This window comes from Macaca mulatta, chromosome 4, assembly GCF_049350105.2.
Source record: "Macaca mulatta isolate MMU2019108-1 chromosome 4, T2T-MMU8v2.0, whole genome shotgun sequence".
In the NCBI taxonomy this organism is placed as follows: domain Eukaryota; kingdom Metazoa; phylum Chordata; class Mammalia; order Primates; family Cercopithecidae; genus Macaca; species Macaca mulatta.
The window spans coordinates 16370494-16392814 of record NC_133409.1 but is presented as its reverse complement, the minus strand read 5'-3'; the positions used below and the strand labels follow the sequence as shown (position 1 = coordinate 16392814).

The following is a 22321-nucleotide window of genomic DNA, read 5'->3' as shown; positions in this document are numbered from 1 at the left end:
ATTCTCCCTTTACAGTGTATCCCTCACCCTCACTCCATGCCCTAGACAACCACTTACCTGATTTTTATTACCATAGCTTAGTTTTGCCTATTATAAAACTGTATAGAAATATGTGTGTGTCCACTGATTTTAAATGTTGCATATGGCCGGGCACAGTGGCTCATGCCTATAATCCCAGCACTTTGGGCAGATAACCAGAGGTCGGGAGGTCGAGACCAGCCTGACCAACAAGGAGAAACCCTGTCTCTACTAAAAATACAAAGTTAGCCGGGTGTGGTGGCGCATGCCTGTAATCCCACCTACTCGGGGAGTTGAGGCAGGAGAATCGCTTGAACTTGGGAGGCGGAGGTTTCGGTGAGCTGAGATCGCTCTATTGCACTCCAGCCTAGGCAACAAGAGGAAAAAAAAAAATGTTGCACTCATCATTGCATCTGAACATTTTAAGAATAATAATCTTACATAAAAACAGTTTGGCAGTTGCACGTGAAGTTCAACATACCCTTAGCATATGACCCAGCAATTCCACTCCTTTATGCTTATCTTAGAAAAAAGAAAACCTGGCCGGGCGTGATGGCTCACACCTGTAACCCCAGCACTTTGAGAGGCCAAGACAGGTGGATCATGAGGTCAGGAGATCGAGACCATCCTGGCTAACACAGTGAAACCCTGTTTCTACTAAAAATACAAAAAATTAGCCTGGCATGGTGGTGGGCCCCTGTAGTCCCAGCTACTCGGGAGGCTGAGGCAGGAGAATGGCGTGAACCTGGGAGGTGGAGCTTTCAGTGAGCCGAGATCGCGCCACTGCACTCCAGTCTGGGTGACAGAGCGAGACTCCGTCTCAAAAACGAAAAAGGAAAAGGAAAACCTATGTCCATATAAAAACTTGTGTACAGTTCTTCATTGGAGCTTTGTTTGTAATAGTCCAAAACTGCAAAATATCTAAATGTCTATCAGTGAGTGATTGGATAAGCAAATTGTGGTATATCCATACAGTGGAATACTACTCAACAATGGAAACAAACCAGTTGCTGTTATTTTGACACCATGGATGAATCTCAAAATATGCTGAGTAAAAGAAGACAGATATAAAAGAGTATATACCATATACTTTCATTTATGTAAAATTTTTGTTTATTTACTTACAGGGTCTCACTATTGCCCAGGCCCATCTCAAACTCCTGGCCTCAAGCAGTCCTTCCACTTCAGCCTCCGGAGTTGCTGGGATTACAGGCAAAAGCTACTACACCCAGCCCATTTATATAAAATTCTTGGAAAAAACCTATTGTAACAGAAAGCAAGTCTTATGTATTGAACCTGGGGCCAGGAATAGACTGAAAAATGATTGCAAAGGAGTACAGGGAGGTCGAGGCTGCAGTAACCAATGATTATGCCACTGCACTTCAGCCTCAATAATAGAATGAGACCCTGCCTCTTAAAAAAAAAAAATTAAAATCAGATAGTATTGGTATAAATGAGTATCAGATGGCCTATAAAGAAACTACAAAAACCTTCAGATGGTTCAAAGTATAGCCTAGATTGAAGGTCTAATTAACTAAGGCATTTTTGTTCTACCTTAGTGAATGTTAAAATTAATTCAGATTGAGACAATATTTATTTTAAAGACTTAGTAGTGTTGAGTAAACTACTTTTTTCCTTTCTTTTAATTTTTCATATAGGCTCTCAGGCAAGTACTGTCTCCAATATTAGCAGAAACTTTTTCCAAATAAACCATCCAAAATGGGACTTAAAAATCCAGTATAAAAACACTTCAGAAATATGAGATTGGTTTATATGGCTAGAAACAAGAATCTTAAAGTCATATTTCAAGATATCATCCATTTCCACTATTTAATGTCTTTTCACTAGAAATATAAGTGAAGATGAACTTTATAGTCTATCTTACTTAAATATTTATTAACCATTACTTCTGTTGGTGGTCAGGTTGTAGTATATACTGAAATAGAAAAATAGATGCATTTTGTCAGTTATTTTTGAGTATATTTAGTATTGGTATTTTGAGTATATTTTGTATTGGTATTTCTTATTCATATAATTCAATATTACTCATTACCAAATAATATGATCCATTATAGCAAATGAAAAGATTTACAGATATACACGTCTTTGTAATGTCTTTTTTCTGTACGACATGATTACAGATGTTGATTTTCTTCCTTGTGTCTTTTTATGTTTTTTTAACTGCTTTTCAGTTAACATACATTACAGAATATATGTCTTTTGTTTTTTTGTTGTTTTTTTTGTTTTGTTTTGTTTTTTGAGACAGAGTCTCACTCTGTCACCCAGACTGGAGTGCAATGGTGCAATCTCGGCTCACTGAAGCCTCCACCTCCCAGGTTCAAGCAATTCTCCCACCTCAGCCTCCCAAGTAACTGGGACTACAGGAGCACACCACCACGTCGGCTAACTTTTGTATTTTTTTTAGTAGAGATGGGATTTCGCCATGTTGGCCAGGCTGGTCTCAAAATCCTGACCTCAGGTGATCCACCTGCCTCAGCCTCCCAAAGTGCTGGTATTATAGGTGTGAGCCACGGCGCCTGGCCAATGTCTGTCTTTTTTTTTTTTTTTTTTTTTTTTGAGACTGAGTCTTGCTCTGTCGCCCAGGCTAGAGTGCAGTGGTGCAATCTCGGCTGACTGCAAGCTCCGCCTCCCAGGTTCATGCCATTCTCCTGCCTCAGCCTCTGGAGTAGCTGGGACTACAGGCACCCGCCCCCATGCCTGGCTAATTTTTTTTTTCTTTTTTTTTTTTTTTTTGTAGAGACGAGTTTTCACTGTGTTAGCCAGGATGGTCTCGATCTCCTGACCTCGTGATCTGCCCGCCTCGGCCTCCCAAAGTGCTGGGATAACAGGCGTGAGCCACCGCGCCCCGCCCAATGTCTTTTTTAAGTTGAGTGGTTCTGGCCTTAAGGAAACTTCTCCCATATCACAGTACATCTTCTATTTTCTTACAATCACACAGTCTCTTATTTTGTGATGTACTTAACTGTGTACCACAGTGGTCCCCAACCTTTTTTATTTTTTTTGAGATGGAGTCCCAGGCTGCAGTGCAGTAGTGTAATCTCAGTTCACTGCAACCTCTGCCTCCCAGACTCAAGCGATTCTCCTGCCTCAGCCTCCCAAATTCCTGGGATTATAGGCACATGCCACCATGCCTGGCTAATTTTTATATTTTAGTAGAGATGGAGTTTCACCATGTTGGTCAGGTTGGTCTCAAACTCCTGACCTCAGATGATCCACTGCCTTGGCCTCCCAAAGTGCTGGGATTACAGGCGTGAACCCCTGTGCCTGGACCACAGTGGTCCCCAACCTTTTTAGCACCAGGGATCGGTTTCATGGAAGACAATTTTTCCGCAGACCGGGTGGTTTGGGGATGAAACTATTCCACCTCAGATCATCAGGCATTAGATTCTCATAAGGTGCACACAACCTAGATCTTTCACTTGTGCGCAGTTCTTACAATAGGGTTCATGCTCCTATGAGAATCTGATGCTGCCACTGATCTGTCTGATGTGCCACTGATCACAGACTGACTGGTATCAGTCTGCCACCTCGGGGTTGGTGACCCCTTGTGTACCACACAAAGCCTTAAATGTCCAGGGATGATCCAGGACTTTCTTGACTGCTGGGATATCTGAGCTGCTCTGTGTGTAGCTAAGTTAGAAATATTGGATGTCTTAAAAGATTTATAACAAGATATATCATGAGTACACATGGAAAGTAATAAAACAGGAAAGCTTACATAGGAAGCATCTTAAGAAAGAGTAAATAGGAGAAAGGGAGTTTTCTTTGGCATTAGACAGAGTCATAGCCAGGAGAGTTACTCTTGATAAAATTTTTGTTGTAATGACTTCCTCATTACCTTATTTTTAATCCCCTTAGTATGTTTGTGCTACTGAAAGGAGCCACTAAGGAGCAGTCTTTTAAGATTGGTCAGGAAATTGCCGAAGCTGTAACTGCTACCAATCCTAAACCAGTGAAATTGAAGTTTGAAAAGGTAAGAGGAATGTAATATTAGTAATCACATATAAAACTCACATGTCTTCTAGAGACCTCTGATTTGTTCAGTACATTTTCAGAATCACTGATAGTATATAGGTCTATTAAAGTGTTAAATTTGGGCCAGATGCAGTGGCTCATGTCTGTAATCCTGCTGTGGCCTTGGGAGGCCAAAGCAGGAGGGTTGCTTGAGACCAGGAGTTTGACACCAGCCTGGACAACATAGCCAGACCCCATCTCTACAAAAATTAAAAAGTTAACCAGGCATAGTGGCACACGCCTGTAGCCCCAGCTATTCCAGAGGCTGAAGTGGGAGGATCACTTGAGCCCAGGTGTTCAAGGTTACAGTGAACTGTGATTGACCAGGGCACTCCAGCCTGGGGAACAAAGTAAGACCCTGTCTCAAAAAAAAAAAAAAAAAAAATTACATTTTAAGTATTTTCTCTTTTGTATAATTTTCCCAAAATTTGTTTAGTAATGTATATATGTAAGGAAATGAAAACTTTATTCCAGTAACTATTATTGTGTAACAGATCACCCCAAACTTAATGGTGTAAAACAGCAAACATTTCATTCTGCTCACAGATTTTATGGCTCAGGAATTCAGACAGAGTGCGACTGGAATGGCTTTTCCCTGCTGCACAATATCTAGTTCCTCAGCTGAGAAGACTGTTAGGGGTTAGGGGTAACCCAACCAACAGCAAAAGGCTGAAACCATCTGAAGCTTGCTTACCAATCATGTCTGGTGATTGATGCTAGCTGCTAGTTGGGACATCAGCCAGTGGCCTTTCACCGGGGCTGCTGGTTTTCCCTCACAACATGAGGGTTGGGTTCTAGGTGTGAACATCCCAAAGAGGAACAGACAAAAGCTGTTTTGTTTTTTATGACCCAGGCTCAAAGTCACAGTGTCACACACCTCTCTAGATTTAAAGGGAGTGAACATAGACCCCACTATTAATCGGAAGAATGTCGAAGTCACAATGGAACAAGACCACATAGGATGGAAGATACATTCTTTCTTTGCAAAACAAAGTTTACCACAAGGACTTTCAACTCTTTTTCACTTACCTTTAGATATCAAATATGTATTTATTTCTTTCTGTATAAAAGATACTTAGCCTAGGAACTGTGTGGAATACAAAGAAACGTAAGACACAGTCCTGCCCTCTAAGAGCCAGAAATCTAAAAGGAAAGGTTAATTTATATAAGCATTCTCTTTTGTTACAAACATAACAGAAAGCAAGATGAGAATAGTCTGCTTAAACACTGTGAGAGCACAAAGGAAAGGAGGAATTGTGTCCTCCTGGGCTGGATAGAGAGACTCCATATAGGAAGTAACGATGAAATGTGTCTTGAAAAATGGTTATGTCTTGAAAAATGCTTAGAATTTCAGTAGGCAGACGTGGGGCTGCAATCATTCTGAACAGAAGAAAATGGCATGTATGGAATTGGAAAAGCACAGTATGGAAATACAGGGTAGCAGGAGATAGATCTGGAAAAATAAAGTTGAGACCAGACTATAGACTGTCTTGAATACCAAGGTGAAGTGTTTATACTTTATTTAGTAAATAAACAAAACTGGTAGTGCAAAAGAACAAAATTGGTAGTGCAAGAAAAGGAGTGAGCAAGCGGTAACAACTTAAAGACAATTCATTTTGCTCCCACGTCTTATATCATGAATTTGTTGGGCCCTAAGTCATGTTTAGAATTTTTTTAATAATGGCTATTTGATTAAAGAAAGCACAGAGACATAAAATAAAATATTCTTGGTGGGGGAAAAATGGTTAAGAGGCATTTTATTAATTTTACCACAGGTATATTTGCCCTGTGTTTTACAAACAAAAAAGAGGTATGTGGGTTACATGTATGAAACACTGGATCAGAAGGACCCGGTATTTGATGCAAAAGGAATAGAAACAGTCAGAAGAGATTCCTGCCCTGCTGTTTCTAAGGTAAGGTTTATCTATCTTGTCATCATCTGTGAGAAAGAAGTGGCTAAAGTATCTGGTGAAAATATAGCCTGTATAATTATATATAACTATAGAAGAAACTACATTAATTTTGAGAATTTTATTTGTAGTGTTTTGTTTTGCTTTTGTTTGTTTGAGACAGGGTCTCACTTTGTCACCCAGGCTGGAGTGCAGTAGTCCAATCCTGGCTCCCTGCAGCCTTGACCTCCTGGGTTAAAGCAATCTTTCTGCCTCAGCCTCATGAGTAGATAGAATTTTATTTCTAATAATGTATTTGATTTTAGTCCTTAAGTTTCTGACTTCCCCCCATACCTTATGTTTTATCAAAATTACTAAAAAGCAATACATGAGAGTTTCCTGCCTATTGCCTGGAGATCATATATGTCATATTGTAACAACTCCCAAAAGCAGAACAGGATAAACAAGAGAAACAGACCTGGTGTGGTGGCCCACACCTGTAATCCCAGCACTTTGGGAGGCCAAGGCAGGCAGATCACTTGAGGTCAGGAGTTCGAGACCAGCCTGGCAAACATAGTGAAACCCCATCTGTACTAAAAATACAAAAATTACCCAGGTGTGGTGGCGCATGCCTGTAATCCCAGCTACTCGGGAGGCCGAGGCGTGAGAATTACTTGAACTTGGGAGGCAGAGGCTGCAGAGAGCCAAGATCACAACACTGCACTCCAGCCTGGGCAACAGAGTGAGACTCCGTCAAAATAAAAAAAAAGAGAAACAGAGAGATTGCATAAGTAACATAATCCATTCCAGATTAACTGAACTTTCACTTATTTGGATTATCAAATGCAAATTAGGAAGATTTCCAAACAATTAGCTATAAATTACTCAAATTTCTCAACCATAATAACCATGGTATTTTGGCTTTTTCTTTACTTGGGCCTAAACTCCTTCTATAGCAAAACAAAAATAAATGGTATAAATGGGAATAGCACTCTATATACTGTTTTGTGAGAGCATTAAAAGCATAATGGATTGAATATTATCAATGTATTATGTCATATATATAATATGTGAATTTGGGATTTTTTTCAGCACTATTTCTGGAAGAGATATAATCCAGTACCTTCTTTCTCTGTAGGCAGACTTGTACCCAAGCTAAATTAACAAGATTATTGTATAAATATCCATTGGTTCTAGTATTCAGAATAAGACACAGAGCTTTCACCTAGAACTAACTTAAATTTAACCTACTTGGCCAGGCACGGTGGCTCACGCCTATAATCCCAGCACTTTGGGAGGCCGAGGCGGGCGGATCACGAGGTCAGGAGATCGAGACCATCCTGGCTAACACGGTGAAACCCCATCTCTACTAAAACAAAAAAGTAGCCGGGCGTGGTGGCATGCGCCTGTAGTCCCAGCTACTCGGGAGACTGAGGCAGGAGAATTGCTTGAACCCGAGAGGCAGAGGTTGCAGTGAGCCGAGATCATGCCATTGCACTTCAGCCTGAGCGACAAAGCAAGACTCCATCTCGGGGGGAAAAAAAAATTAATCTACTTACATAAATCCACTGCATGTTGGTTATTTCCTAGTAGAAATTTCCAACACAGAAAATTCTGTCACAGTTATTTATCAACACCATAAAAAGTCAAAAAGGCTGATTTGGATTTGACTGCCTGGTAATCTTTAAACTTCTCTGTGCTGCCTGTGACTGAATCAGGACCCTTTCTATACTGGTAAATAAAAAAACAATACGTGAGCTCGTGTCTGGTTTCTTGTACCTAGAGTGCTTTGACTATTAAAAAAAAATTGCGTGTTTTATGTTGCTTATCACATAGCAAATGTTAATTTGCGTGTCATTCTACATGATTTTCCTCAAACTACATGATATTCTATTTTTAGAAATAGCAAGCTCTATAAAGTCTCAAATAACTTTCAATTTTTAATAATTTTTATTATCCCATCATTGTAAGTAACAGATTATTTAGGTAGGTTAGCAAGTTACCCAGTAGTTACATAATTGAAAGTATAATAACAATGGTGAAACATACTAGGAGATATTTTATCTTTACTTGCATATCTGTTTTGTTTTAAGATACTTGAGCGTTCTCTAAAGCTGCTATTTGAAACGAGAGATATAAGTCTAATTAAACAGTATGTTCAGCGACAATGTATGAAGCTTCTGGAAGGAAAGGCCAGCATACAAGACTTTATCTTTGCCAAGGAATACAGAGGAAGTTTTTCTTATAAACCAGGAGCTTGTGTGCCAGCCCTTGAACTTACAAGGTAATGATACCCTCAGTACCTTGCCAGGATAGTCCTGGGATTCTGCACAGGTCTAGAGTACAATTGTTTCTTTACCTGCGCACATGAAGCCTCACTGAAGGTTAGTGAATACTCCCTCATACTTTGTAAGGTGTGAAGAGGAAATCCTCTTTTGGGCTTTCCTTCAGAAACTTATGCAAAGAAATTGTGACACAGTGCTTGATTCATTTGTTTTTCCCACATCAAAATGATTAGGTAGTCCTTAATATTGTTCTACCGAAGCATTTAGATGGTATCATATTGGAATCAGATTGTTTAACTGGATAAATTTTCTCTTATCTTTCATGGTAGATTTATGATAGGTAGTTCTCATTCTTAGGGGATAAAATACATCTTTTTCCCACCCCGGGAGGCAGAGTCTCACTCCGTCGCCTAGGCTGGAAAGAAGTGGTGCAATCACAGCTCATTGCAGCCTTGACCTCCCAGGCTCAAGCGATCCTTCCACGTTGGCCGCCCGCTGGGATAACAGGTGTGCACCATTATGATGGCTAATTTTTTTGTGGAGATGGGGGTCTCACTGTGTTGCCCAAGCTGGTCTCAAACTCCTGGGCTCAGGCGATCCTTGGCCTCCCAAAATGCTAGGATTACAGGCACGAGCCACCACTCCCACCTAAAGTACATCTGAAGCTAGTTGATATCTGCCAACTCATTATTTTCCAGGTAACAATGATTTATGGAGTAATTTTTAAACTCCTGTAGCATATCTATACTTGGTGTCAACTAAGCAAAATGTATATTATTCTCAAATAGTAATTATGTTTTGAAAGTGTCTTTTGTAGCTTTTTCATTGTTTTATTGTTGTTTAACTCTGACTTAATTTGCGAGAAAGATGGCTTCCGTGACAGTATTTGGGTGTGGTGGTGTTTTTTTTTTGAATTTGAATAGGAAAATGCTGACTTATGACCGGCGCTCCGAGCCTCAAGTTGGTGAGCGAGTGCCATACGTCATCATTTATGGGACCCCCGGAGTACCACTTATCCAGCTTGTAAGGCGCCCAGTGGAAGTCCTGCAGGACCCAACTCTGAGACTGAATGCCACTTACTATATTACCAAGCAAATCCTTCCACCCTTAGCAAGAATCTTCTCACTTATTGGTATTGATGTCTTCAGCTGGTATCATGAATTACCAAGGGTAAGCTTACCAAATAGTACATGTACTCTAACTATGGAGAGATTTCACTCCAAATTTTCAGTAGAACTAAAGATTTTTTGTGCTATTGATATGGGAGTGCTGGGAAGGGAACAGTGTGGTCCCGTTAAATGATACGGAAAGGGAGAAGGGAAGTACTGGGTAGAGAAAGGTGGGTCCCTGGCTAGGGCTCCACCCCCACGGACCTAGGTGAGAATAGGTGCTCCTGCTTTCATGCCCAAATGTTGCATTTTCCAAGACCACCTTGGCCCGCCACGCCCCAATCCTGGGCCAATAAAAACCCAAGACCCTAGTAGGCAGACACACAAGCGGCTGGACGTCATGAGGAACACTTCGGTGGAAGACCCAAGCGGCTGGTTGTCAAGAGGAGCATGCCAGCAGAACAGCACACCGAGAGGCACTGGCATGCTGGCAGGCCATTGACTGGCAGAACGAGGTGGAGTTTGGCCAGGACAGTCGGAGAAGAGACGGAGTCACCTAGCAGCCCAACCGCAGGGGAAAACCATCTCCCTTCTGATTCCACCATCAGATGAGAGCTACTTCCACTCAATAAAACATTGCACTCAGTCTCCAAGCCCACGGGTGATTGGATTCTTCTGGTACACCAAGGCAAGAACCCGGGATACAGAAAGCCCTCCATCCTTGAGACAAGCTAGAGGGTCTAATTGAGCTGGTTAACACAAGCCACCTATAGACGGCAAACTAAAAGAGTACCCTGTAACACACACCCACTGGGGCTTCAGCTGTAAACATTCACCCCTACACACTGCCGTGGGGCCAGAGCCCCACAACCTGCCTGTCTGTATGCTCCCCTAGAGGTTTGAGCAGCAGGGCACTAAAGAAGCAAGCCATTCCCCCTGTCGCACACCCTGCGAGGGGAACAAGGGAACCTTTCCTATTTCACTATGAGAGCAAAGCAGATCCTCTATCGTAAACTGGCAAAGATGCCACGCTCTTCTGGTTTCCTAAAAGAGAAACTTTTAAGTATTCTACAAACACATTCCTAGCTTCTGTCAAGTTGTCCAAATTATAGAAATATTAAAATAAATCCCACAATTTCAATGGTGAACAGCCACAAAATAACGTAGAATAAACGAGTTAATGGAAAATAAATGGACAGCAAAAATTCCTTCGAAATGAATGTCTAAGAAAGGTGTAGGATTTAGTATCTAGACACAGTCCTGAAGAAACCAGAATTACTGCAATGGTAAAATAGCATTATAGTTGTTCTCCAACTTATGATGGTTCAACTTCAGATTTTCCTACTTTATGATGGTGCAAAAATAATATGCATTCAGTAGAAACCATAGTTCAAGTACCCATACAACCATTCTGTTTTTCATTTTCAGTACAGTATTCAATAAATTCCATGAGATATTCAACACTTTATTATAAAATAGGCTTTGTGTTAGATGATCTTGCCCACCTGTATGTTACTGTAAGTGTTCTAAGCACATATCCTGGCTCTAATGCAGGAAATTCATATTCTTCATTACTAATGTTCATTTCATCACCAGCAAGAATGTTAACCCAATGGCATTTGTAAGAGGCTAACCTAATAACTTTCTTACAAAGTGATTTATTGCGGCACTATTCACACTGGCAAAGACTTGGAATCAACCCAAATGTCTATCAATGATAGACTGGATTAAGAAAATGTGGCACATATACACCATGGAATACTATGCAGCCGTAAAAAAGGATGAGTTCATGTCCTTTGCAGGGACATGGTTGAAGCTGGAAACTATCATTCAGCAAACTATCACAAGGACAGAAAACTAAACACCGCCTATTCTCACTGATAGATGGGAATTGAACAATGAGAACACTTGGACACAGGGCGGGGAACATCACACACCAGGGCCTGTCGGGGGGTGGGAGACTAGGGGAGGAATAGCATTAGGAGAAATACCTAATGTAAATGATGAGTTGATGGGTGCAGCAAACCAACATGGCACATGTATACCTATGTAACCTGCATGTTATGCACATGTACCCTAGAACTTATAGTAATTTTTAAAAAATGTATCTGATAATAAGATGTAAGTTCCATGAAAGCAAGGACTTCATTCATTTCTGTAGCTCCAGTGTCTAGAACAGTGCCTGGCACATAGTAGCTACTCAACATTTGTTGAATGAGTGAGTGAATGAATGAATGAATGAATGAATGAATGAATGAAATAATGCCTGAATAAACCTGTAATTAGCATGAAAATAGCAGCTCTGCTGTGAAGCTGACTCAGACTTACTTCTGAATGGATGTTTTTATAGATCCATAAAGCTACCAACTCCTCACGAAGTGAACCTGAAGGGCGGAAAGGCACTATTTCACAATATTTTACTACCTTACACTGTCCTGTGTGTGATGACCTAACTCAGCATGGCATCTGTAGTAAATGTCGGAGCCAACCTCAGCACGTTGCAGTCATCCTCAACCAAGAAATCCGGGAGTTGGAACGTAAACAGGAGCAACTTGTAAAGGTACAGTTTTGTTCCATAGGCCTGGAATCACAAGCAGTCTGATCTTACAGGAAGATATAGTCAACTCTTGAATTACAGTATGAGATACGAAACTGGTATGAAAAGTGAAATGAAGAGTCTAAATGATAAACTTCGTAAAAATCTCAAAAATGTAATTAAACTATTAATAATGGTTTAATTTGTTTTATAACTTTTTTTTTCAATGGAATAGTGTGTTGTGTTTCTTAATAGCTACAACAAGAATGGCCATCCTTCCAATTTCTTTTATAATACAGGTTGAGCATCCCTAATAGAAAAAAATCAAAATTCAGAATGCTCCAAAATCTGAAAGTTTTTGAGCACCAACGTGACTCCCAAAGGGAATGCTCATCAGAGCATTTCAGAGTTCAGATTTTCAGATTAATGATACTCAACCAGTAAGTATAATGAATGCACTTATTCCAAAACCTGAAAAACTTTGAAATCTGAAACACTTCTGGTCTTAAGCATTTCAAATAAGGGATACTCAATCTACAGTATTAAAAAGAAGGAAAACTCTCAGTTGCTCTATTAGTGCTTACCATTCTTTAAAGGAAAATACCTAGTTGTCTTAGAGAATTGCTTGCTAGTAAACTTGGAAGGTTTACAATTCTGTGAGTCCAGACAGATGATTAATGACATGATTGAGTCATACTGTGTGCCAGAGACTGTTCTAGGCACCCTTACAGGTGAGTAAACTGACACAAAGAGTTTAAGTGATTTGCATGTTATAGTGCTGATAAGTGGCTGAGGTGGGATATAGACATAAAATGCAAGGATAATTTTTAAAGTATGGGAATTCTAGCAGAAATAAACAACAAACATCTTGAAGTAAGTTGAATTAAATCTAAAGAAAAATTGACCACCTCACACCGCCCAATAAAATCATTACTCGTTATTATGGTTGATAAGTCATCTCCATTCTGTCCCTACCTGCTATCCCTCTGTCACCATTTCTTGCTCTTCTCTGTGTCACACTCTGTCTACCTCCACCCATACCATACTGAACTTCTCTTAGGTCTGTGAATGCTCCTCGCTGCCTCCTCCTGGCCTTTAAACACCCTGCTCCTTCTGCCAGGAACACTTCACCCATCCCACCCCACCCTTCCTCATCTGAGGAATCAGCTGAAACCCCTAGACTGGGTGAAGCCTTCCCTGCAGCAGACTCCTGCCATAATCTTCTCTGCTGTACTATGATTTGGGGTTCGTCTGTCTTTCTCACTAAATAGCAAATGAACCAGTGACACATTTCCTGTTCTTTCACTGTCAAGTCAGTTATGCCTAGCATATAGCCAAGTCCATGGGGCTGGTCTGTAAATATTTACTGAATGAATGAACAAGTTCCTACTTAATGCATGATTAAAGAAGGAATATATCACTGGAGTTATTACCAACCAACTTTCAGCCATTTTGTACCAGTTTTGTGGTTCTAGTTAGTACAACCACTGAAGTCACTGGGTGCTCCCAGCTTCTATTTATTTTATAGACTTCAGTCCTGATGGCAGCAGCCAACTCTCATAGAAAATTCCCTTGTTGGATCCTAGTATGAGGCCTAGGTGAGAGCAGGACCTCCAGAGCTCTGCTAAGGTCAGTCTGTTAAATGGTCCTTTCCTAGACTTTCTTATGTTGTTTCTGCACTCAGTGACAAACACATCACTACTTGGTGCCATCAATTTACCCAGAGCCCATCCTCCTTCAACATTAGGTGTTCATTCTTTTTTCTTTGTATTTATTTATTTTTATTTTATTTTATTTTTTGAGGCAGAGTCTCACTTTGTCACCCAGACTGAAGTGCAATGGCATGATCACAGCTCACTGCAACCTCAACCTCCTGGGCTCACGTGATCCTCCCAGCTCAGCCTCCCAAGTAGCTGGGACTACAGGCATATCCCACCATGTTTGACTAATTTTTTAATTTTTTTTTTTTTTAGACATGGGGTCTCACGATGTTGCCCAGGCTGGTCTCAAACTCTTGGACTCAAGCAGTCCTCCTGCTTCAGCCGCCCAAGGGCTGGGATTACAGGCTTGAACCACCATGCCCGGCCATCTTATTTCTTATAAAAATACAGTTTAAAAGACAGTGATGGCACAGCCATAAAAAAAAAAAAAGAACAAAATCAGCCAGGCATAGTGGTGGCTCATGCCTATAAATCCCAGCACTTTGGGAGGCCAAGGCAGGCGGATCACTTGAGGTCAGGAGTTCAAGACCAGCCTGACAAATATGGAGAAACCCCATCTCTACTAAAAAGACAAAATTAGCCAGGCATGGTGGCACATGTCTGTAATCCCAGCTACTCAGGAGGCTGAGGCAGGAGAATCACTTGAACCCGGGAGGCAGAGGTTGCAGTGAGCTGAGATCGCAGCATTGCATTCCAGCCTGGGCAACAGGAACAAAACTCTGTCTCAAAAAAAAAAAAAAATAGTCATGTCCTTTGCAGCAACATGGATGCAGCTGGGGCCATTATCCTAAGCAAATTAACTCAGAAACAGAAAACCAAATACCGCATGTTCTCACATATAAGTTCTCACCTATAATAAACATTGAGTACTCATGGACATAAAAATGGGAACGATAAACACTAGGGATTCCAAAAGAGGGGTGGGGAGAGGAAAAGTTGAAAAACCACTTGTCAGGTACTACATTTACCGCATGGGCAACAGGATCATTAGAAGCTCAAGCCTCAGCATCATACAGTATACCCATGTAACAAACCTACATGTGTACCCTAGGATCTATAAATAAAATTTTAAAAAAGCGATACTATTTATAAATAATGATGGTTGTCATCTTTCAAGAGCTATTTTAATTTGAGGTGTTTTTCAAGAATGTTCAAATGAATGTCTCCCATGCACTAATTTGTAGAATTTTTAATGATGCAGAAATTACTAGAGATGTAGTGAGAATTAGAAACACATCCAAACAGGAGATTTTACATCATTCTCAATCCAAGACCAATCAAGTGGTCAGAAATGTGAAGTTATGGAAATTCTAAACATTGTAAGTCAGACTTTGTGATTATATATCAAACTCTGTAACCCAGTACCAAAAAATATACTTCTTAAGTATTTCTAGAATGTTTTAAAAAAGGCCATATCTGGCCAGGCGCGGTGGCTCTTGCCTGTAATCCCCACACTTTAGGAGGCCAAGGCAGGTAGATCACCTGAGGTCAGAGTTTGAGGCATTTGAAATGGAGAAATTTCATGGAGAAACCGTGAAATTTCTACTAAAACCCCAAAATTTCTACTAGAAACCCCAACTCTACTAAAAAATACAAAAATTAGCCAGGCATGGTGGCACGAGCCTTGTACTCCCAACTACTCAGGAGGCTGAGGCAGGAAAATCACTTGAACCCGGGAGGCGGAGGCTGCAGCCAGCCAAGATCACACCACCGAACTCCAGCCTGGGTGACAGAGCAAGACTCCATCTCAAAAAAAAAAAAAGTCATAGTCTAAAGAAACCCTCGGCAGGGCAATTGTGGCTCACGCCTATAATCCCAGCACTTTGGGAGGCCAAGGCAGGAGGGTCACTTGAGGTCAGGAGTTCGAGACCAGCGTGGCCAACATGGCAAAACCCCATCTCTACTAAAAATACAAAAATTAACAGGGCATGGTGGCAGGCATCTATAATCCCAGCTACTTGGGAGGCTGAGGTAGGAGAATCACTTGAGCCAGGGAGGCAGAGGTTACAGTGAGCCAAGATTGTGCCACTGCACCCCAGCCTGGGCAACAGAGTGAGACTCTATTTCAAAAATAATAAAATTAAAATAATAAAAATTAAAAATTAGCCAGGCATGGTGGCAGGCACCTGCAATCTCAGCTACTACTTAGGAGGCTGAGGCAGGAGAATCACTTGAACCTGGGAAGCAGAGGTTGCAGTGATCTGAGATCGTGCCACTGCACTACAGCCTGGGCAACAGAGTGAGACTCCATCTCAAAAAAAAAGAAAAAAGAAAAAAAAAGGAAAGAAAAGCCTCAATACACTTCAAAAAGTAGAAATATTACAAATGAATGTAATACAATACAATGCTATAAAAACGGTAATTACAAACTAACAAAACAAAGTGATCCTTCCACTTGCACATTCTGTTAAACAAAATGAAAACACTGCAAATCAGATTCTAGATGGCAGATCGCAGAGAAAAATTCATCACCTAAACACTTAATCATAAACATGAAAGAATGAAAGCAAATGAAGTAAGCATCTGACTGAAAAAAATTTTTTGAGACAAAGTCTCACTCTGTTGCCCAGACTGGAGTGCAGTGGTGCGATCTTGGCTCACTGCAACCTCTGCCTCCCAAGTTCAAGAGATTCTCCTGCCTCAGCCTCCTGAGTAGCTGGGATTACAGGCGTGCACCACCACGCCCAGCTAATTTTTGTATTTTTAGTGGAGACGATTTCACAGTGTTGGCCAGGCTGGTCTCAAACTCCTGACCTCAGGTGATCCACTTGCTTCCGCCTCCCAAAGTGCTAGGATTACAGTCATGAGCCACTGTGCCCAGCCTTAACTGAATTTTGTTTAAATAAGAAAGCCAAAGGATAGTAAAAAGAATAAAGATTAAAGCAGGTATTTTTTTAAGTGCCTGCCTCCCTATGATCTACAAAGTAGATGTCCAGGTTGGGGCATTTAAGGTTTTAAATGTAAGCCTGACTCAAGCTATAATGCTCAGGGTTTAAACCACCAGTAAAGGATCTTGAAACTAAACACTGAGTTAAATTTAGTGCGTCAAGTAATTCCATCCTGGCTTATTTATCAGACAAGCACAGAAAGAGCTTAAATATTTATCAGTTTGTCCTGGCACCTGAATGTAACTGCAATTCATAGAGCTGTAATACAGAAATTCTATATTTGGGAATAGATTTGAGTCTCTTGGCAGAGATCTAATTAGCAAAGGCTTCATCATAGAACAGCATACTCGGTCTTCATGGAGCATACTGAAGCACATGTTTCTAAGCAGTCTGCTTGTGACAATATCATAATATTGGATACAGTAACCAGTCTCCTTAGAAAAAATGTGCCCTTCGGTTGACTGGAAGATAACTGGGGCAAAGAACAAAAATTCATTGGCCTGTGAGCCATCCCTGAAACTGAAACCCTTTGATAAATATAGATCAGAGTTCACTAGAGCGTATTTGATTTCTCTTAAAAGGCAATCCAGAGTAGTTGCTGCCATTTGGTATTGCTTTTTAAAATCACTTGTCTACACTATTCAGGGGGAAAGTCAGCCTGCATTTTCTTAACCTTTGGAGTCCTGACTGGCATTCTTTTTAATTTTTTTTTTTATTATACTTTAAGTTCTAGGGTACAGGTGCATAATGTGCAGGTTTGTTACATATGTATATTTGTACCATGTTGCTGTGCTGCACCCATCAACTTGTCAGCACCCATCAACTTGTGTTTCACATCAAGTATAACTCCCAATGCAATCCCTCCCCCCTCCCCCCCCATAATAGGCCCCGGTGTGTGATGTTCCCCTTCCTGAGTCCAAGTGATCTCATTGTTCAGTTCCCACCTATGAGTGAGAACATGCGGTGTTTGGTTTTCTGTTCTTGCGATAGTTTGCTGAGAATGATGGTTTCCAGCTGCATCCATGTCCCTACAAAGGACACAGACTCATCCTTTTTTATGGCTGCGTAGTATTCCATGGTGTATATGTGCCACATTTTCTTAATCCAGTCTGTCACTGATGGACATTTGGGTTGATTCCAAGTCTTTGCTATTGTGAATAGCACCGCAATGAACATACGTGTGCATGTGTCTTTATAGCAGCATGATTTATAATCCTTTGGATACATACCCAGTAATGGGATGGCTGGGTCATATGGTACTTCTAGTTCTAGATCCCTGAGGAATCGTCATACTGTTTTCCATAATGGTTGAACTAGTTTACAGTCCCACCAACAGTGTAAAAGTGTTCCTATTTCTCCACAACCTCTCCAGCACCTGTTGTTTCCTGACTTTTTAATGATTGCCATTCTAACTGGTGTGAGATGGTATCTCATTGTGGTTTTGATTTGCCATTTCTCTGATGACCAAAATGATTTGGCCATTTCTCTGATGGCCAGTGATGACGAGTATTTTTTCATGTGTCTGTTGGCTGTATGCATGTCTTCTTTTGAGATATGTCTGTTCATATCCTTTGCCCATTTTTGATGGGGTTGTTTGTTTTTTTCTTGTAAATTTGTTTGAGTTCTTTGTAGGTTCTGGATATTAGCCCTTTGTCAGATGAGTAGATTGCGAAAATTTTCTCCCATTCTGTAGGTTGCCTGTTCACTCTGATGGTAGTTTCTTTTGCTGTGCAGAAGCTCTTTAGTTTAATTAGATCCCATTTATCAATTTTGGCTTTTGTTGCCGTTGCTTTTGGTGTTTTAGACATGAAGTCCTTGCCCATGCCTATGTCCTGGATGGTATTACCTAGGTTTTCTTCTAGGGTTTTTATGGTATTAGGTCTAACATTTAAGTCTCTAAAGGGGATATCACCACCGACCCCACAGAAATACAAACTACCATCAGAGATACTATAAACACCTCTACGCAAATAAACTAGAAAATCTAGAAAAAATGGATAATTTCCTGGACACTTACACTCTCCCAAGACTAAACCAGGAAGAAGTTGAATCCCTGAATAGACCAATAGCAGGCTCTGAAATTGAGGCAATAATTAATAGCCTACCAACCAAGAAAAGTCCAGGACCCAGATGGATTCACAGCTGCATTCTACCAGAGGTACAAGGAGGAGCTAGTACCATTCCTTCTGAAACTATTCCAATCAATAGAAAAAGAGGGAATCCTCCCTAACTCATTTTATGAGGCCAACATCATCCTGATACCAAAGCCTGGCAGAGACACAACAAAAAAAGAGAATTTTAGACCAATATCCCGAACATCGATGCAAAAATCCTCAATAAAATACTGGCAAACCAAATCCAGCAGCACATCAAAAAGCTTATCCACCATGATCAAGTGGGCTTCATCCCTGGGATGCAAGGCTGATTCAACATATGCAAATCAATAAATGTAATCCAGCATATAAACAGAACCATAGACAAAAACCACATGATCATCTCAATAGATGCAGAAAAGGCCTTTGACAAAATTCAATAGCCCCTTCATGCTAAAAACTCTCAATAAATTCGGTATTGATGGAATGTATCTCAAAATAATAAGAGCTATTTATGACAAACCCACAGCCAATATCATACTGAATGGGCAAAAACTGGAAGCATTTCCTTTGAAAACTGGCACAAGACAGGGATGCCCTCTCTCACCACTCCTATTCAACATAGTGTTGGAAGTTCTGGCTAGGGCAATCAGGCAAGAGAAAGAAGGGTATTCAGTTAGGAAAAGAAGAATCAAATTGTCCCTGTTTGCAGATTACATGATTGTATATTTAGAAAACCCCATGATCTCAGCCCAAAATCTCCTTAAGCTGATAAGCAACTTCAGCAAAGTCTCAGGATACAAAATTAATGCGCAAAAATCACAAGCATTCTTACACACCAGTAACAGAGAGCTAAATCATGAATGAACTTCCATTCACAATTGCTTCAAAGAGAATAAAATACCTAGGAATCCAACTTACAAGGGATGTAAAGGACCTCTTCGAGGAGAACTACAAACCACTGCTCAGTGAAATAAAAGAAGACGCAAACAAATGGAAGAACATACCATGCTCATGGATAGGAAGAATCAATATCATGAAAATGGCCATACTGCCCAAGGTAATTTATGGATTCAATGCCATCCCCATCAAGCTACCAATGAGTTTCTTCACAGAATTGGAAAAAACTGCTTTAAAGTTCATATGGAACCAAAAAAGAGCCCGCATTGCCAAGACAATCCTAAGTCAAAAGAACAAAGCTGGAGGCATCACGCTACCTGACTTCAAACTATACTACAGGGCTACAGTAACCAAAACAGCATGGTACTGGTACCAAAACAGAGATATAGACCAATGGAACAGAACAGAGTCCTCAGAAATAATACCACACATCTACAGCCATCTGATCGTTGACAAACCTGAGAAAAACAAGAAATGGGGAAAGGATTCCCTATTTAATAAATGGTGCTGAGAAAATTGGCTAGCCATAAGTAGAAAGCTGAAACTGGATCCTTTCCTTACTCCTTATACGAAAATTAATTCAAGATGGATTAGAGACTTAAATCTTTCTAATTTTTTTATGTTCATGTTTTATATTTTTTTAACTGTATATGCAACTTGAGACTTTTAAGTATTTTTAAAAATCTGATCATTGTGTAAAACATAACAGTTCTCTTTTTAAAAATTGCCTTATGATTTATTACTTTCCTTAAGATCAGATCTTATTATACATTCAAATCATCTGGGAAGCCTTAAGAAGTACAGATTCTTAGCCTTTCATGCCCAGACATTCTGACTCATTATGGGTCTGGGATGGGGCGTTTGTTTATTTTTAAGCTCATTGTTAGCCAGGGTTAAGAACCACTGGTCTGCACCACTACTTTCAAATTCACATTTGATTTTTTTTTTATACTGGCTTTTCTCTTCTGGAATAAGAAAAAGAATAACTTTTTTTATGATTGGCATATGATAACATAGTCTAAGTAATTTGGAAAAAATTGTGCTTATAGTTCATTTAAGAGACATTCTTTGATAATTGGGTAGTTTACGTGGATTTTAATAGGATTCCATTGTAAATGAAAGTTAATCTTAGGAATTAAATGAATCCTTAGGGAAATTTGTACTCTTATGTTTTCAAAATAGTATCCTTTAGAAATGTCTCAACATAGGGTAGTCTAGGCTTCTAAGAGATTAAACTTAATGAAAGTTTCTATAATGTATGTCTGCCAGTAATCTATGGTAGTCTAGAAAGTAGGGATTATAGAAATTTGTTGTTTGCATGTGCACATAAAAATTTTCCTATTATTTTTTGTATTTCTCTTATGCTTTCAGATATGCAAGAACTGTACAGGTTGCTTTGATCGACACATCCCGTGTGTTTCTCTGAACTGCCCAGTACTTTTCAAAGTCTCCCGAGTAAACAGAGAATTGTCCAAGGCACCATATCTCCGGCAATTATTAGACCAGTTTTAAATTGTCAGTATCAGAGAATTACAGGTGCTATTTTTTTCAGTGTTTACCACTAAACTGTTGTGCATGGTGCTTTTTAACTTTCATCGAGTCAAGGATGTTCACTGTCTGTCTGTTATCTGAAGACTATGAAGACTTCTATGCTAACCGAATTAAAATGTACTTGTTGATCTCTGAATAGCTCACTTCTTACAATGTACAAATTCCTCATTCTGTCACCTTTTAAACATTGTTTTATAATGCAGGTGTTGGATTTGCTCCAGTACGTGTACCACCTTGTAAATCCATTTGAGTAGATCATGTTTACTTCCCAGTGGAAGGAGCACTGAAAACCTCTTAAAGAAAAACCATTCGTGTGTTTTCCTTGAACTGTCTGTATCAAGACGTGTTACTTCGAGATATCCATTCACTTTATAATTTTGACTGCAAAATATTTTGTAAATACACTTTTTTACTTTTCAAACAACTGAGTAAAATAATGTGCAATGACTTTTATACAAATGATTTTCAAGTTGTTTGGTATATTTCCTCTAGGTTTTGCTTGACTCAAAGTAGATCGTTATTTTGATCAAACTGTGCAAACAGTAGTACCATGTGTAGCATTTTGAAACATTATTTTTTAAAAAATGCTGTCTTGCTTTAGCTATTAATGGGGCATTGTGAGGAACTGTGCAAAGACATTTTTGTTACAAACCTGTGGGCCTGTTGCAATACTTTAAAAATAAAAAATTTTATTCCATTTGCTTGTTTTGTATAGACATTTCTATTGCTTCTAAATATGCTTAAAATATTTTCTTTCCTTATATGTACTGTACAGTTAATCTTATTTGCCATCATCTTGAACACAAAATGTGTATTTAGAATATTTGTATAACTGTGTAAAATAAAAAAGGAATTATGTGGTCAGTGCATTGTTTTTTAAACTGGAAATCATTTTGTTTTAAAAGTTAATAATGGAAACCCTATTAAAATTGAATAAAATATAAAATATAGCAGTGTTACTTCATGTTTTTTATAAGTCTACATTGGTTACATCCTACCCTAGCCTTTTCTGAGTTTTAATGAAGTAAATTTAACACATTTTTATATCCTGTTTGATATTGCAATTTCCTTACCAAAACTTCAGGGTTAAAACAAAAAAAAAAAGGCAGCAAAAAAAGGAAAATTTAGCACTCATCCTCTTAGAGAGTTCTAAAAGTGTACTTGTTAGTAGATCTTCAGTGTTCATTTTCATTTTGATATAATTAATCTTGGGGTCAGGACTTTCCAGAGGGAAAGCAAAAACTACTTCTTAAAAACTTAAATGCCAATTTTTATATGCCTATTTTTTTCAATAGA

At 39.6% G+C, this 22321-nt stretch overlaps 1 protein-coding gene across 5 annotated transcripts in view; it reads left to right on the top strand.

Moving 5' to 3' along the window:
* The window catches only part of REV3L (REV3 like, DNA directed polymerase zeta catalytic subunit), a 189390-nt gene extending 167419 nt beyond the window's left edge, over positions 1-21971 (top strand). For all 5 annotated transcript variants that reach the window (XR_013416164.1, XM_015137570.3, XM_077999288.1 and 2 more), the window contains 6 exons: positions 3898-4012; positions 5829-5966; positions 8036-8226; positions 9151-9397; positions 11687-11896; positions 20846-21971. Coding sequence is in view for 4 of the 5 variants with exons in the window: in XM_015137570.3 (XP_014993056.3) it covers positions 3898-4012; positions 5829-5966; positions 8036-8226; positions 9151-9397; positions 11687-11896; positions 20846-20986 (1042 nt within the window). In the remaining variant the exon portion in view is untranslated. The remainder of the gene's footprint in view (positions 1-3897; positions 4013-5828; positions 5967-8035; positions 8227-9150; positions 9398-11686; positions 11897-20845) is intronic.
* Positions 21972-22321: the final 350 nt, after the last annotated feature.